This window comes from Puntigrus tetrazona, chromosome 1, assembly GCF_018831695.1.
Source record: "Puntigrus tetrazona isolate hp1 chromosome 1, ASM1883169v1, whole genome shotgun sequence".
NCBI classification, from domain to species: Eukaryota; Metazoa; Chordata; class Actinopteri; order Cypriniformes; family Cyprinidae; genus Puntigrus; species Puntigrus tetrazona.
In genome coordinates this window covers 2,192,861-2,211,239 of record NC_056699.1, presented here as the reverse complement: position 1 = coordinate 2,211,239, position 18,379 = coordinate 2,192,861, and the positions used below count along the sequence as shown (strand labels likewise).

Here is an 18,379-nt window from a genome sequence, read left to right as displayed (position 1 = left end):
GTGTGTATGTGCATGTGTGTGCATGTGTGTGTGTGCGTGCATGTGTGCATGTGTATACGTGCACGTGTGTGTGTCGGTGTGTGTGCGTGCGTGCATGTGTATGTGCATGTGTGTGTGCATGTGTGTGTGTGCATGTGTGTGTGTGTGTGTGTGTGTGTGTGCATGTGTGTGTGTGTGTGTGTGTGTGTACCCGGGGTGGGTCGGCCTGCAGGGCAGACAGGTAGCTCTCCAGAGCGAGGCGTCTCCGGTCGTTCAGCAGCGCCTCCACCCGCGCCATGTGTGTCTCCACCAGCTGCTGCCTCTCGCTGGCCGCCTCCTGCTCCAGAGCCTCCACCTTCTCCTGGAAGTGCTGCGGGAGAAGCGCAGCAAAGTCAAGCAACGCCTCGAGGAAAACAAACGAGTATTCCAGTAAGACATCTCCATGCGCTGGTCACCCGGTTAAAAGAGCAGCTGACTTTACAGGTGATGTACTCGTGTCATACGAGATGTTCACGTCTGTCTTCAGTTTGTTTTTTAAGAATTTCTCTCCATGTAATGGACTTCTGTGGTGCCTGCGAGTCTGAGCTCCCAGAAGGCTCTTATCTAGCTAAACGATAAACCCACACAGTTTATACACTTGTTAACCTCAAAGGAACTGTGACTTCTCATTTTCTCCTCCAACTTCGTCTTCCATCGCCTCTGATGTTCTTTGCATGTTATATAAGCAGTGGTTTTGCCAAATAAAACCATTCTTCAAGTTCAGACTCAGGGACACCACAGAAGAGAAATCCTGAAATGTTTTTCTCAAAAAACAAAACTGCTAAACGGCCGAAGAAAGAAAGGCGTGAACATCACGAATGACAAGGAGGTGATCCTTTAAGACACAAACTGACCTGGATGACGGCCTTCTTGTCGTTGCGTGGTAAAGTCTTGGCCTGTCTCTCAGCCTCTTCCCATTCCCTCATCACCTACAGAACACGACATTCACGTAAAAATCACCACTTCATCCTCCTTCAGCTATTAAACATCATACTTCTGTACAACCATCACGTTCAAATGCAAGTTTGGGAACAGTATGATTTTTTTAATGCTACTAAAACAAGGCTCTCCTGCTCACCAGAGCTGCATTTATTTAATCAAAAATACGGTATAAATTGTGAAATATTATTTAAATTCAAATCAGCTGTTTTCTGTGTGAATGTGTGTTAAAGTGTAATTTATTTCTGTATTTTCAGCATCATTTCTCCAGTCTTCAGTGTCACAGGATCTTCAGAAATCATAATAATATACTGATTTACTGCTCGAGAAATTATCATCAATCTTAAAAGCAAATATTTTTGTGGAAAATGTCATGCATTTTATTTCTCAGGATTCACAGACGAACAGAAAGTGCAAAAGAACAGCATTTCATCAAATCAGAGATCTTTTGGGACGTTCTACATGTCTTTGCAGTCACTTTCGATCGATGCATCGCACCCTTGATGAATAAAAGTGTTATTTCTATGAATGAATGCTGCACCTGAGACATGCGCTCGCGGTGTTTGGCTTCCAGGCTCTCTTTGGCCTTCAGGAAGTGTGTGTGTTCGTTCTCGTCGGCCGGCGTCTCCAGATAGCGGTCCACAGCGTCCGGAGGACTGGAGGACGGAGTCGGCACTGCGGAGCAGAGAAGAGCTTCATTACAGCACGTCAGGATTGAATCACTTACAAGAGATCTCTAGAAAGAGCTGAGAAGAGGCCCAAAGCTTCCAGAGCAACACTTTATTCATGTCTAATCTAAACGGATTTTTTCTGCTGAATAAATAATCTTTCCATTGATGTCCGCACAATATTTGTCTGAGATAAAACTATTTGAAAATACGTTTTCTGAGGGTGCAAAAAATCTAAATATTAAGAAAATCTCCTTTAAAGTGGTCCAAATGAAGTTCTTAGCAATGCATGTTACTGATCAGAAGAAAAGTTGTGATATATTTACAGCAGAGGATGCACAAAATATCTTCATGGATCATGATCTTTACTTTATATCCTGATGATTGTTGGTATAATTTTAACCCATGCAGTGTACAGATGTCTATTTCTACAAATACACCTGAGCTCTGATGAGTTTCTGTGCTCCAGGATTATAGACATGACGCTGTTATCTTCTCACCGCCAGAACATTTTGTGCCAAATGATTGTGTTTTGAGTTCCAGCAGCATGAGGATATACATGATAATCTCCGGATGACGTCTGTTCAGCAAGACTGGGACACGGTTATCACTGCTTTCATTCATCGTCATATTTTCTAAAATAATATTGTTATTGATTATTATTTATTTGTAATTTAATATTTATTTTTTCAATTTAATTTTATATTCGTTACATTTTTTCCCCTATTTTTTAAGCATGTATTTTTTACAGTTTTATCTCAGTTTTAGTTATTTTAATACAAAAAGTGACATTAAATACATTAAAATCTAATTCAATTATTTAAAAAAAAAAATTTTTTTGATTCCAAAATATTTTTCAGTATAATAACTGTACACTGTAAATCAAAATGCTATCATACTTTTATATTTATTTATCAAATAAAAGCGATTGATCTTAACTTAAAGCGGTCACAGAAACCACTGAAAGCTCCTCTCCTTTGTTTGACAGATCAAGCCATGAAGAGGGAAGCAAGGAAAATCATTAATATAAAGATCAGCAGCAGCACGGCATTAATGATTTTATGCATGCAAATGAAATACACACACACACACACACACGCGCACGCCTCAGTCTGTTCTTAAAAATTAATTAGCTGAGTTAGTTGAAGAATCGAGTTAGAGGAGAGTAATTGAGGAGAAAGATGCGATGCCGGTGAAACCACACACGCCAGATCAGATCAGATCTTCCTCATGACCTTCAAACCCGTACCACTTCACTCCTTCAGAGGAACACAGAAGAAGACGTTTAGCAGGATGTTCGTGCTGCTCTTAGCACCGTAAACCTATCATAACCCTTGTAAAATAAAAGGAAGCATGCTTTGGCACACTTTTACAGGTTTTTAGACTCCTTTAAACTGCATATGATTTGTCAGGATTTCTTTCTTTTCCATTTTTTTTAACTTATTTTTAATTTACTTATTTTAACTCTTTGAATTGGATTGTATTCATCATGAAACGTATACATTCAACATCAATTAAAGGTTTAACAAAAATTAGACGTGAAGCTCCCTCACCTCTCTGGGTTTCTGGGTTCAAATAATGTCTAATTATTTGATTGCATAAAAGCAACGTTATTCTTAATAACGGCCTAATAATTTTTTTCGATCAAATAAAACATGCTACAATAATTAAATAATAATGCAAACGTTTTTTGCAAATTAAATAAGAACACGCAAGATCAAAAAAACACTCATTTTCTTATAATTAAAAAAAATTTTTTAACCTTATTTGTTCAGTGACTCCCAAACGATTTGTTTAACGAGTCGTTTTCTCCTCCGGTGATTGGTCGATTCGATTTTAAGCAGCGTTTATGAGCTTTTATTGCACCAAAAGACACCCCTAGTGGTGAAGAATGAATCTGCATTTTCATTCAGACCAACACACGCATAAAAAAGGACAAGCGGGCGGGAAATATGCTAATGTTTCATTTTGAGGACAATAACTTCATACACGGTGCACTTTCAGTTTTAATACTTTGCGGGATGTTTTCACTCACTCGTTGCACGCTGCATGAAAGCTCATTTTAAATATTAAAAAATGCAATATTTACAAATACTAGTCCACACCTATTTTTTGACCAATTTCTGATATATCCACGCAAACTTTGTGACTAAATCATAGTTCCCCACATCTCAGCAGACATCATGCGAGCGGTGCAGCCTGCGGCTCGTGGTCCTCTGTGTTTCTCTGGAGAAAGCGCAGCGTGCAGCAGGTTGTTAGGGGTCATGAAGGTTCATCAGTCGTTCGGCCGGTGACTTACAGACGCTGCTGCAGACGGACAGACAGTACTCCTCCGACTCAAAGTTATTACGGTTTCCTCCGCAGCCGCCGTAGATGAAGGGAGCGCAGCGGCCCTCCTCGCGCACAAAATACCAGCGCGCCAACATGGCCCTGCAGGGGCCCGTCTCTGCGCTCGCAAAACACACCTCTGACGACACACACACACACACACACCGGTGAAGCAGGGTGTGCGATATACACGTCATCCGCGATACTAACCGAATTGTAGTTTTAACAGCGTGCGATTTGACACTAAAAACCACAGCGTGCACACTTACAGTACGTGAAGTCTACACTAGTTAGTGCACATTTAGAGTGCTTTTGCACGGCAAGATTCGATATCCAATGCATCTAGAATGATCACAAAATTGAAGACATGGGGGTATATATGTATATATGTGTACCATTTCATAGCGCTTTTTCTAAAGGTGATATCATTTACAACAATTTATTGAATAAACGTATGTTTTAGAACGCATCTCGTCTGTTTTTGCTCTATTTTGACAACAAAATTAATTGCTGTGTGATGGGGATTCAGTCTCTTATGAACAGTGACTTGCCGCCACGTACTGGAGGGTTTAATTTCCCATTCGAAGTCTCTTTTTGCTATTTAAATAATTTCGAAAGACAGTATTCCACGTTTTGTGTGTGATATATCGACACATGACTTACGCATTCGTGACTGCAGGTTAAATGCGTTCATGTTCTTCACTAAAGTGTCTAAATGTCTCTTCAGACGCAGCTTCTGTGTTTCCTTTGCATTGCAAAGATTCATTTCGATGATACCACATTATAATTTAATCACAGATTAAATGTAAGAATTTGACTCAAATGATAAAAACTGATGTAAAAATCATCTTCATTTCTGTCAGTGTGAACAGATCAGTGCAATAACACACTCAGCAAAACACTGTTGTCCATAAAATCCCAAAAAATATTGAGAGATTATTTTTGGTCAATATCGCACACCCCTAACGTGAAGAGCTGCGTCTGATGATGATGATGATGATGAGCGGACGTGCGACGTGATTGGCTGACACTCACCTCTCACTACCTCCTCTACTGACTCTGTTGTCGTGGTGGTAGTGGTCGTCATGGCGACGCTGATGCTCTGGCGCTCCTCCTCCTCCTCCTCCTTCTCTTCCTCATCCTCGTCTCCGTCTCCATCCCGGTCGTTGTCCAGAAGCTCCTCTTCCTCGTCTGGATCCTCGTCATCCTCCACCACGGCCGGCTCGGATCCTGCGTCCCGCGTCATGCTGCACGAAAACAAACCACAACGACACACAGTCATCATCATCATCATCATACACCAACCATCTGCACACACACACACACACACACACGCGCTCACACACACACACACACACACGCACACGCACACACACACACCTGTTGTCGCTGTAGTCGTTCTCAGCCCCTCCCCACCAAACGTCTGAATCATCTTCTTCCGCGGCTGCGCTGTCTGACTCTTTCTCAGCTTCAGCAGGGCAGCAGACGAACTCGACGCCACGGAAACGGTCGATACCGCATGGCAACAGCATCCCGTAGTCATGGAGATTCATGCTGCGGTCTCCACAGGACTGTACAGAGACGAGAGCGTGTGATTGGACAGAAAGAACTTCAATATCAAACAGAACATGAAACCACTAGAAATAATTCAATAAAGCGATTCAATAAAAAACTTCAATGAATGTGCATTTATAATAATATATTGAAGTTCATAAACATTCCCATACAAGTAAATATAAAATGGAATATTTACTAATTTCCTGCTTAGCTTTATTGTAATATCACTGAAGAATTTTTTTTTTTTTTGTAAATATTTTTTATTTTATTTTTATTTTTGCTGCTTTCATGTTAATTTCAGTTTAAGTTTTATTAACTTTCTTGATCGATTATTTCATCATAAAGATAGTATTTTTAATTGTTGTAGTTTTAGCTGTAACTATAAAAACCTTAAAACATGTCCAGAACACACAAAATTAATTTTGTTCAAAAAAACTAAATTAATTTTTTTAAAATGACAAGCAACAGATTATACACTTTCTTTTAGTACTTTAATGCAAAAATATCCAACTGTTTGTTACTTTTTTCCAGCAAAGATGCATTAAATTGATCAAAAGTGCCAGTAAAGACATTCATAATTTCACAAAAGAATTGTATTTTAAATAAATGCTGTTATTTTGAACTTTTCTATTCATCTGTGAATCCTGAAAAATAAAATGTGTCCCAAAAATATTGTGCAGCAAAGCCGTTATCATAATTGATGAGCAGCAAATCAGAATATTATAATAATTTCTGGAGGACCATGTGACTCTAGGGCCGCTTGATTATGACAAAAATCATAACTGTGGATTATTCCCATGAAACTGTTATTGCGAATTAATAATTCCAATCATCGCAATTTGCATCGAATGATGTTTATAGGATTGTTTGAAGCGACTGCCATATTTTTAGACTAAAATAAATTGGTTTTTATAGTATTAAACCTAAAATGTGAACTGTGCATGGGATTGGTTTGTGTCTTTGAATTTACGATTTAAAGTTAAAATGTGCATAGTATTATAACGCTATGCTAAAACAATCCAAAAGCCCTTAAGATAACACACAGAAAGAAAAGCACGCAGAGGTGGATTATTGTGGCATCCTTCATTAGAAATGAGATTTGTGCAGCCCTGAGTCTGAAAATTCAGCTGTGCGTCGCTGAAATAAATGACAGCGTAACAGATATCCCTATAGAAAAGAGCTATATTAAATCGTAATAATATAAGTGATTTTTGGGGTGTGTTTCTGACCTCCTTGGCGACGGTGTGCCAGTGCAGGTGGCTCTCACACATGTCCATGCGCTCCTGGTGCAGGAACTTACACTTGTCAGGAACCAGCAGAGCGTCGCTCACGAACTCTCCGACTGAAACACAGAGAGAAAGACGATGAGCCCAGCAGCCGAAGCAGCTGACGGAGCGTCTCGAGGAACACACTCACGCACCCAGGCAGCGGTACGGCACCACGATGTGCATGTGACTGCGGCACTGCTTCCGGCCCTTCTTACACCAGTCCCAGATGCTGACCGGCTGATTGGCCTCCACCACGTTCGTGATCTGGAGCTCTGGGTACACCTGGACGTCACACACACGAGAGGTTAGAGACGCTTTTTTGATTTTGATCAAGTAAGTCATATGACCAGCTCAGCTTTACTTGATTCTCCAACAATCATTTACTAGAAAAATCTGGTATGCCTGAATATTTTGCCTCAAGCTATTATTGGTGTGTTATTACATGTTTTGAATAAATGATCTAATCTTTACAGACTATATTATGTCGTTATTGAGCAAAGGTCGTTCATAAACTCCGGCGTGTTTCTGGCTCAGAGCGTCTCTCACTTATCACAGTATCTCTGGTCACAGATTAAAGGCAGGTTATGTCTTCACCTCCTGACAGTACTGCAGGATTCCCTCTTTCGTGCTGATGCAGCTCTTGCTCCCGGACGGATCGGGTTCCCATTTTCCCGTCTGGATGTTGATGTGCATGTTGAGTTTCCCGCAGAACATGGCGACCTGAGGCTCGGCCAGCAGCCCGGTGCCGGAGTCCGACGGAACCTGCCACAGAACACAGACACTCCCTTCACAAATACACCACAGCATAGAGGTGAATGAGAACGAATGCATGCGTGTGTGTGTGTGTGTGTGTGTGTGTGTGTGTGTGTGACCCTGAAACACAAAACAAGACTTGAGGGTGACTTTTTTATTTATAGAGATTTTTGCACCATCTGAAAAAAGGCTTTCCATTGATGCGTGGTGTGTTATTTAGAAATGTGCATGACATTTTGATATTATTACCAAGGACTGCATGCAACCCTTGCAATGCTGGCGTTTAAGTCTTACGAAATAAAATATTGTGTACAGTGGTAAATAATACTAATAAAACCAGTAAGAATCCACCACTAAATAAGAAAGAAAATATTGCCATGCACGTGTGTGATGAGCATAGAAACATCATATTCAGAATATGGCTGCAACCGGAATATACTGAAACTGAGTTTGATTCAGTTGAGTTTTAATTTGATTTCTGTAATCTACATTTGTTTTCTAGACTGGAAAACTCATAGAAAGGTATACATAAAAAAAAAAAAAAAAAAAAACCAGTCTATAAAATTTTTTTATAGTGATCAAGCTTTAAAATATTGTCATAAGTTGCTATTTTGCTGTACCCTAAAATTAGAAACAGTCCGAAAAATCTAATAAATTCATTAAGAAATATTAATCACTCGCAGTTAATAAATAAAAAAAAATGTAAGAATTTAATCATTTTAATTTGAATAAAATTGCATATTATTATTTAAAATGTTTTTATGTTATTTTACCAGAAAGGTATGCTTTTTTCACTGACATAAATGGCATAAAAGTCGTCTTTTAGGGAAAGAAGGAGTGAAGTCAGCGGTGAAGGACGGGTTGAGTTTAGACGCTGGATTAAGATGAAGCCAAAACACCACGAGTGGCCTGATATAACACCAGAACACCAGACTAAACAGGTTAAACCTTGACCACCTCAACTAACCTATCCACAGCCCTCATCACTGAAGGACAACAGAAATGTTCATTTATCTCTATAACGCACTGGCAAGCATTTAACAGACATAAGAGCTGAATATTAATATTTGACAGAAGTACGAGGTGGAAAAAACATGACTTTAGTTAATATGTTGGTCAAACGCAAGGGAGGAATCACAAAGAACTGACAGACGTTTCCCAGCTGGTTTGTTAAAGTTACGTTAAATGACCACGCTTTACAGCTTCAAAGCAAAGGTGTGCAATATGATATTATATAGTACTGTGCAGAAAACATTCAACACATGACGTGAGGTTTGGACTAGAGTGTGTTCCTTCAGTCCAATGAAACGCCTTTAAATCCAGCACCAACAAAACACATGAAAATCATATATTTACTTTACAAATGACTGTGTAGAGTAGTAAACAATACTAATAAAACCAGTAAACAAGAAAGAAAATATTCCCATGCATGTGTGTGATGAGCATAGAAACATCATATTCAGGATATGGCTGCAACCGGAATATACTGAAACTGAATTTGAAAAATATTCCATAAAAGAAAAAAAACACTGTTAAAAATCAAAGCTACATTTAAATAAATAGTATGCAAAAATGTACATATTAAAAAAAAAATATTCCAAACACAACCACAGAATTATTTAGCATGTGAATAACACGACGTCGTTTCGTTCAGGAAGAAATGATCCGTTTAAACGATTCGGTTCGATCGCGACGACCGCCGCCTGACGGAAAAGTTCCTTTCACTTTCCGAGGATCTTTTATTATTTCAATCGTTTCAAAGGTCAGTATTCAAAACATAATGTGTGCTTTTAGAAAAAATGTCTTTATAAAAGTAAAACTTGTTGGAAAATATCACGCAATTCTAACTATTTCTCACAATTGCGAATTTATGTTTCTATTTATATCACGCAATTCTGACTTTATGACTCGCAGCTGTTAAAATCACGCAGTTCTGAGGAAAAAAGTCAGATTTGTGAGAGGCAATAAATTAATTTGAATTTTCTATTTGGTGTATATGGGCTTCCGGTGTTAAAAAGCATTTTCTTACTTCGTATTTTTGCGCCGTTTTCCATTAATAACATCTAAAAACGAGATCGACAAGTTAAGATATCAAACACTGCTTTCTGCAAAACTGTGTATGCACAAAACAAACAAGAAATATACTTCAGAGTCATTTTCCATGCAGTCTTGAGTGATCGTAGCCGCGTTTGAGGATGTTTAAATGTTAGTTCTCAGCTTTTCTCAGATGCACAAACGCCGCTTGATTGGTGACGGCCGTCTGAGAGACGCCTCTGAATGAACACATTGTGTTGAGAAGGACAAAGAGCGAAAGAGGAAGACCTGCTAGCGTTTTGTGCTCGTTAATCTTATTAGCGTCTGAGATCAGACTAGCATCAAAACATCCTTTAATCAACGGCAAGGGTTTCTTCATTCTTTCTAAAAACACGTTATAAGAATGTTCCGTGAACGTTACTTTAAGAACGTTTCTAACTTATTACTCTGTTGGCTGAGTATCTTGGGGATAAACGTACACAGGTTCTATAACCTCACCTAAACAATTTTACAACAATGAAAATCTTTATTTACTTCTGTTTTTAGTCGTGCTTCATTTATAGTGTTTTTACAAACATAGACATGATGAAAAGGAGGTTTTTTCAGATTCATCTCACTATCAGTATTTTTACTTTACTCATATTTACTTACATAAGTATGTACTTAAACGTTTACTTCACTACGTTCCAAAGCAGGATGTACTTTTTAGTGCACTACATTGATCATAAATAAAAGTTGTTTAACGCTTTAACGCTTAAGAACATTAAAAATGTAGTTTTTTTTTTACTCAAGTAAATCTCTGAAGTACGTTTAGCAGAGTAAAAGCAAGAAAGTACTAGATTTGCAATGCAAGTATTAAATGTTAATATGAAATGCAGTGCAGTATTACACTATTATTATTATTATAATAGTACAATATTAATATTTTTAAAGTTTTCAAGAGAGAAACAGAAAGCAGAGTAAATGACTTCAGTTCTGTCTGCCTCTCACTTCAGGACATGCGTTTGTCTCCACACACACACACACACACACACACACACACACACACACACACACACACACACACACACACACACACACACACACAAATCCGTCCGTTTCTTCACAGGCCGTCACATGTCATCCTGACACGCGGACATGTGTGGGCTCACGGGGTCAGCCGGGGATTCGGGATAAACTCCTCATCACGATCTCAGTGTCGTCCACGGTCGGCTGTCAATCATCCAGCCGAAGCCCCGCCCCCGAAGAGGTTCACCAAAACCTCATCCTTCGTTCCCCTTCAGAGCGGAATCACGGCCGAATCATTTATTAATGATCAACGAATCATTCGATCTCTGAAACGGGAGCTGGTGGGCGTGATCGACGTGCTTAGCGACGGTAACTAAGGTGGGTGGGGCTTAGCGGGAGATCAGAGGATTTGAGTCACGTGACCTCCTGCTGTCGGCTCGCACCTGCTGACCGTAAACCCATCAGACACGACCTCTGACCTCCGGCGATGACGACACCATCCAAATCCATCTTTATTTAAACATGGATTTCCTGAACTCAAGCTAGACTCATATTACCTAAACGTTAAATTGATCCGCCGGCGTCGATCAAAGTGATGTGACATGCTCAAGACGAATCTGTTGATCAGTGCAGCTTAACGAGCTTCTCATTAAAGGTTAAAGCGTGTTTTGATCATTTACTGCTGAGAAGGTAAATCAGAAGAGATCAACCTCACTGTGTTTTTCTCGAGACTGCTGAGATATCAAAGGAAGGACTCTCAAGATTTTACAGCCCTAGACTGGATCAAACGATGGTTTAAACAAGCCAGTGCTCTTTTATTATCCTCAAGACGCAATTATTTTATATTAATAAAAGCTATTATTTAATTGAGTTGTTTTATTAGTCTATATACTTTTTGTACATTTTACCATTTTATCTTATTTACTGAATTTTTGAATTTTTTCTTCTCCAGCTGACATTTATTTTAGTTAATGAAACATTTCGAGTGGTTTTATTTTTTTGTGATTTATAGTAAGCCCGGGCTTTGAATCAAACGAAGCGTTGACGTGAGAGATGAAACGCAAGCACGCGTTTTGAGCCGTGAATTATTAGCAACATCTGAAGGAAGACGTTTTCTCGCGTGAAACCTGTTAAAAATCAAGCACCGAGCAAATACTTGTCTGAACGACTTTAATATGTGAGTGAGTGTTGAATTACGAGACTAAACATTAACCACTAACCAAACCAGCCCGGTCCTCTCCCACAGTCAATCACGCACTGGAACACACACACACACACACACTATGTACATACATATATATATATATATATATATATATATATATATATATATATATATATATATAATCCAGGCTGGGTCAGATGAATGTCTGTCCATCTGCTGAGCTCTCATCACATTTACATACGAATACAAGACTGTTATCAGAGCAGCTCAGGACCTGTGTGTGTGTGAGTGTGTGTGTGTGTGTGTGTGAGAGATCATACAGACAGGCCAGAACGACACCTCAGAGACACACACACACACACACACACACCTGAGGACGGTGAGAGAAATCTCTCATATTTGACCTCTATTTCACTACATCATTACAGTAACGCGTTTGAACATGATTTCATGTTTTTCGTCCCACATCATTTAAATTGATAATGCAATACAGTATCAGGAGTATTTTTGTGCAGTATTTAAAATGCCAGCAGCCCTGCAGCACGTGCAATCTGTATCAATGATTCGTGAACGCCAGCATCAGGGTCAAATGTAAACAGACTACATCATAAACATTTTTTTGCACATCATTAATGAGAAAAAGCATTTATCTGTCACAGAAATAACATTACAAACCTAAAATAAGATCCTACGAAGGACTGATTTCCTGCTCTTCTTCACATCGAAAGGAATAAAAACATAATAAAATATAAATAATAAAAAAATAAAAACATTTTGTATGCAGGAAAATGTAATTTTAAAACAACATCAGTGGCATTATTAACAAAAAATCTCATTAAAGTGTAAGAAAAAATACTAAACATTCTAAATATTGTAATGTTCGTGTAGTATTAGAGCATTTAGTTCTATTATTTATTAAAGTAGCCCTACGGCATATAAATAAAGGATCGTTTTAATGATTAATTAATAAATTAAATCACAACAAATATTACTGTGAAACAAAACATACTTTGCTTTTCTGTGAATGGTGTTATTAAAGTCATGAATTTCCAGCGAGTGTTATATTCTTCTAAAGAACACACACAGCGGTGTGATGAAGAAGCCTGTTTCCATAGAGACCGTCGCCACGCTCTGCTGCCATGGAGACGGTCAGCCTCACACCCATTAACCCCAGTGTCCTCTGGGAGAAAGACATCTTATTACAATTACTACTGCTTATGAAATATACAGTCACATATAACCTCCTGTAGATTTAACTGATACCCAGTACTGACTCAAAACGATGAATAGCCGTTTATTATTTTAGTCATTTGGTGTCTGGGATCCAATAACAGAATATAATCTGCTCCTCACAAATCACTGAATGAATGATTACTTTGAGTCTGATCCTGTCTCTACACGAACGATACGGCATGAGATCTGAGACGGACACAGACCACCAGCTTCTACTGAAACACACTCAGAACCAAAACAATCCTGCTCTCGCTGCTAAAGTAGGTCACCGGAAAACAGACGTATTAAAGACGGGGAATCTCACACACACACACACACACACACACACACACTCACTTATACACACTCACTTATACACACACAGACACACCGACGCACACTCACACACACAAAGATGCACACACTCACTCATACACACACACACACAAAGATGCACACACACACACACACAAAGATGCACACACACACACACACACTTATTTCAGTCCTTCTGTTTTCAAAATGTAATGTTTAAATCAGTAGTTATCTATATATTTAGTTCTAGTAATTTCTGAGCAAAAAAAAGTATTTTCCACAAACACTGAAGCACTATTTCAGTCGCTCTACCTTTAAAAGTCATGTTAAACTCAACAAGCTCACACTATTTTTGTGCATTATTTATTACAGCAGCACTACAGCATAAAAATAAAAATCCCATTAATGATTCACGAAAATCAGCATGAATTAAATCACAACAAACATACTTCATTTTGACCATTTTCTGTGATGAAATAATGATCCAATGTGATCCAGAGAACACCAACGCTTTCTACTTCATTCAGAAACAAACATGTCTGACTGAAGCTGATCACATTCAGAAGAAGCTGTGATCCACCAGAACCTTCATCAACATCAGAGACGGGCGTGGTGCTCTCTCTCTCTGTCTCTCTCTCTCTGTCTCTCTCTCTCTGTCTCTCTCTCTCTCTCTCTCTCTGTCTCTCTCTCTCTGTCTCTCTCTCTCTCTCTCTCTCTCTCTCTCTCTGTCTCTCTCTCTCTGTCTCTCTCTCTCTCTCTCTGTCTCTCTCTCTCTCTCTCTCTCTCTCTCTCTGTCTCTCTCTCTCTCTCTCTCTCTCTCTCTCTCTCTCTCTCTCTCTCTCTCTCTCTCTCTCTCTCTCTCTCTCTCTCTCTCTCTCTCTCTCTCTCTCTCTCTCTCTCTCTCTCTCTCTCTCTCTCTCTCTCTCTCTCTCTCTCTCTCTCTCTCTCTCTCTCTCTCTCTCTCTCTCTCTCTCTCTCTCTCTCTCTCTCTCTCTCTCTCTCTCTCTCTCTCTCTCTCTCTCTCTGTCTCTCTCTCTCTCTCTCTCTCTCTCTCTCTCTCTCTCTCTCTCTCTCTCTCTCTCTCTCTCTCTCTCTCTCTCTCTCTCTCTCTCTCTCTCTCTCTCTCTCTCTCTCTCTCTCTCTCTCTCTCTCTCTCTCTCTCTCTCTCTCTCTCTCTCTCTCTCTCTCTCTCTCTCTCTCTCTCTCTCTCTCTCTCTCTCTCTCTCTCTCTCTCTCTCTCTCTCTCTGTCTCTCTCTCTCTCTCTCTCTCTCTCTCTCTCTCTCTCTCTCTCTCTCTCTCTCTCTCTCTCTCTCTCTCTCTCTCTCTCTCTCTCTCTCTCTCTCTCTCTCTCTCTCTCTCTCTCTCTCTCTCTCTCTCTCTCTCTCTCTCTCTCTCTCTCTCTCTCTCTCTCTCTCTCTCTCTCTCTCTCTCTCTCTCTCTCTCTCTCTCTCTCTCTCTCTCTCTCTCTCTCTCTCTCTCTCTCTCTCTCTCTCTCTCTCTCTCTCTCTCTCTCTCTCTCTCTCTCTCTCTCTCTCTCTCTCTCTCTCTCTCTCTCTCTCTCTCTCTCTCTCTCTCTCTCTCTCTCTCTCTCTCTCTCTCTCTCTCTCTCTCTCTCTCTCTCTCTCTCTCTCTCTCTCTCTCTCTCTCTCTCTCTCTCTCTCTCTCTCTCTCTCTCTCTCTCTCTCTCTCTCTCTCTCTCTCTCTCTCTCTCTCTCTCTCTCTCTCTCTCTCTCTCTCTCTCTCTCTCTCTCTCTCTCTCTCTCTCTCTCTCTCTCTCTCTCTCTCTCTCTCTCTCTCTCTCTCTCTCTCTCTCTCTCTCTCTCTCTCTCTCTCTCTCTCTCTCTCTCTCTCTCTCTCTCTCTCTCTCTCTCTCTCTCTCTCTCTCTCTGTCTCTCTCTCTCTCTCTGTCTCTCTCTCTCTCTCTCTCTCTCTCTCTCTCTCTCTCTCTCTCTCTCTCTCTCTCTCTCTCTCTCTCTCTCTCTCTCTCTCTCTCTGTCTCTCTCTCTGTCTCTCTCTCTCTCTCTCTCTCTCTGTCTCTCTCTCTCTGGAGAAAGTCTAAATATAGAAGGAGTGAGAGGAGAAACCCAGGAGACCGGCACACAGCTGCAGTCGTACAATTACTGAATCTGATGTATTACAGCTCAGGAGAGATCTTCATTTAGTGTTCTTACTGTATCAGTCATATTACAAAAGACAAACAAGAAGCATTCATTTCAATCAAAGCGGTGTCTGTGTTTAATATGTAGATCTCAGTTTTGACGCTGCGTTATAGAAAATGCACGTTGCATATGTCTTTATAGCTGTATTCAAGTTTAGTTACGTCAAGTTTAGCATTTCTCTCAAATGAATCACTGATAATGAATCAAACTGATTCACTATCAACCAATTCATCATTATTATGAAATTATTTACATGTGATCTTTAAAGGGCCTTTATTGCACAAAAGTAAACTAAAACTCTTCACTAAGCTTACATTTATTTTTGGAAGGGATTTAATGCATGAAAATACAATAAAAACAGCTTTTTTACTAAACAATAAATAGCACTTATTCAAGTTTTTAATTTAAGCACCAACAGCAATATAATAATCACACTTCAAGACTCCTGAGCCATTCTGAGTCAAAATGAAACGAATGATGAATAATGAATCAAACTTTTAATTTTTATTTATATGCACTAATAAACAGCAACATTTATGTGCATGTATTTTACTAAAATAAATAGCTTTTTTTTGTTTTAAGTTTTCCTAATTGTATTGTGTGCTTTTGTCATTTTAGTAGGTGTATATTAATATATATATATATAGTTTTTATTATTGTTTATTTTATTATTTTAGTACATCAAACCTTGGCATCCACCTAAACATATCTATATTATATCTGTACTTCTGAATAACCACACAAACTAACTGCTGATGTTTAATCAGATTTATTAATGTTTGATTATGTGAAGAATTAAACAGTAATATTTATGCACACGTTTTCTGCCTGATAATGCTTCTGAAACAGTTCATTAAGAGTTTGGAGCAGATGAAGCCAAGCAGCGCCTTCGATATCCAGATAAACCGCACGCATCCGTGTCCTGTGAAGTGACTGAGACCTGATGATGAACGCTGGCTATTTCTGGGCCAGCGCCGCAGGGAGGTTTTGCACAGAAAGCTGTTGTGTTGGCTCCGAGCGTCGCTCACCTGCTGACACGCATGTTACAGCCAACAAAGCCTCTCATTCAGAGCTCAAACCCATGCCAGAGCTCTGAATACCAGCGGACGACAAAGGAGAACCGGAGCGCAGAACAACACGCTGTGTGATGTTTATGCAAGGCGCAGGCGGACACCAAGCTTACATGAAGCGCTGTCACAGCGCACTGTTTATAGGAGCAGAAATAGAAAGCTATTTGAGTCTTTAATGAGAACTTGGGCGTCTTTAAAAGTATAAAAAACCTTTGGGTTGGTTTAGTGAAAAAAGTGCATGGGAAAACAGGTCACGGTGGTTTATTTTACTTCTTGCAATCTGACTCTGGCATCACAGCGGCATGCCATTTCAGTAGATGCATGTTGAATTTCTGGTTCATAAAACGCCATTCCTTACCTCTATCGCACCGTCTGGGTCACGATACTAAACGTTTTCTGAGTTCATCTGCTGTCCAACAAAACCACAATCCACCAGAACCCTGTTCCTAATAGCCAATGGACGCATTTAACCCTTAACACAATAAACGGCAGCATCTCATCAAGGCCTGAGGAACGACTGCATGGTTCTCTTTACGTCATTCGTTCCTCATTAATTATACTGATCAATGCTTGCAATGTTCACACATAGTGGTTTTGGCACCGTACCCCAATGCTCGCCCAAAAATACCATGATATATATTCCCCAAAAAACCCCAGTAGCTTGTCCTTTAAGAGTCTAGGAAGGGAGAAAATACAGTAGAGACTGTGTGGGAAATTACAGGCCAGAAACAGTGTCGAAAACACACCGAAACTGGTTGTTAGCGTTTAAAAATAGCGCGTTCCTCGAAACACAATGTAGATCCAAGTTGAGTTCGGCCGCCATCTTGGGGGCGTTCACACGAGATCGCGATCCTCTCAACGGAACGGAACGCGTTTAGAGATATAACGATCGGTGCTCGAAAGAAACGTCAACTAACAAAGGCCGAGGAGAGATCAAAGGGAGAAAATCATCTCCTCCACACACACACACACACACACACACACACACACACACCTGTGACAACAACGCGCTGATTTCCTCGATGAAAACCTCAGGGAAGAGCGCATCATGATTCCCAGAATCAATCCTAGAAAAGCGAGCTCGTCTTTTCCGCTTTCAGAAGATCCGGTGAGGTCTCTGCTGATCCCGTGATTCCCGTCGTTTGATCCCGAACAGGCCACCGAACGCATTCCTCCATTAACGATCTGGATCGACGCCAAAATACGGTTTAAAACCCAACTAAACGTAACGTGCGAAACACCGACTCAGCGAACGCCGCTTTACGTCCGAACGAGTCGCGCGCATCCGTTCCCTACAGAACGGTTTATTATTCGCCCTGACGGTTTATTATTAATATCGGTCACGGATCTGTTATACAGTATCCGTTCGTCCTGCGTGTCTATGTATAAAACGTCGCCCGATCAAGCGGAACGTTCCGCGGAACGCATATGTAGGGATTTCTATTGCCGTTTATTCTAACAATTCCTCGCGTATTAGAATAAAACTGTACACACACACACACACACAGATCTTAAACCTCAGAACGCCACCCCGCCGTTCCGCGGTGTATCTAACGCTGGGGCGGCGTTACATTGTATCGAGCGTTCCGTCGGTTTGTTACCTCAGCGGCGAGCGTCGACGCCGCGGCCATCAGTAAGAAGAAAAGCTCCCCGCAGCCCATTCTGTGCGCCGCTCCGTGTCGAGGAAATATCCGTGAGGTGTAAGATGTCGGTGCTGCTCTGAAGAAGAACGCGATGATCCTGCGACGTCGAGAACGCGTCACCTGACCGGACGGGAGGGAGCGGGAACGCTCAGAACGCCACACACTCTACACACTCACTCAGACTTACATGCATTTCGATACAAATATATTTGATCGTTGATTTCACGCGCGTGCGTATTTC

General features: G+C 40.3%; 1 protein-coding gene across 5 annotated transcripts in view; it reads right to left on the bottom strand.

Moving 5' to 3' along the window:
• The window catches only part of appa (amyloid beta (A4) precursor protein a), a 26,816-nt gene extending 8,497 nt beyond the window's left edge, over positions 1–18,319 (bottom strand). Inside the window, exons 1-10 of one of the 5 annotated variants that reach the window (XM_043240464.1) lie at positions 18,097–18,319; positions 7,373–7,540; positions 6,931–7,060; positions 6,740–6,852; positions 5,334–5,524; positions 4,989–5,200; positions 3,925–4,092; positions 1,499–1,632; positions 873–947; positions 191–382 (exon numbers count right to left, since the gene is read on the bottom strand). In XM_043240464.1, coding sequence (XP_043096399.1) covers positions 191–382; positions 873–947; positions 1,499–1,632; positions 3,925–4,092; positions 4,989–5,200; positions 5,334–5,524; positions 6,740–6,852; positions 6,931–7,060; positions 7,373–7,540; positions 18,097–18,156 — 1,443 coding nt within the window. In that variant the 5' untranslated portion in view covers positions 18,157–18,319. The remainder of the gene's footprint in view (positions 1–190; positions 383–872; positions 948–1,498; positions 1,633–3,924; positions 4,093–4,988; positions 5,201–5,333; positions 5,525–6,739; positions 6,853–6,930; positions 7,061–7,372; positions 7,541–18,096) is intronic. The other 4 variants (XM_043240634.1, XM_043240548.1, XM_043240715.1 and 1 more) reach the window with 4 other exon arrangements.
• Between the last annotated feature and the right edge of the window lie 60 nt (positions 18,320–18,379).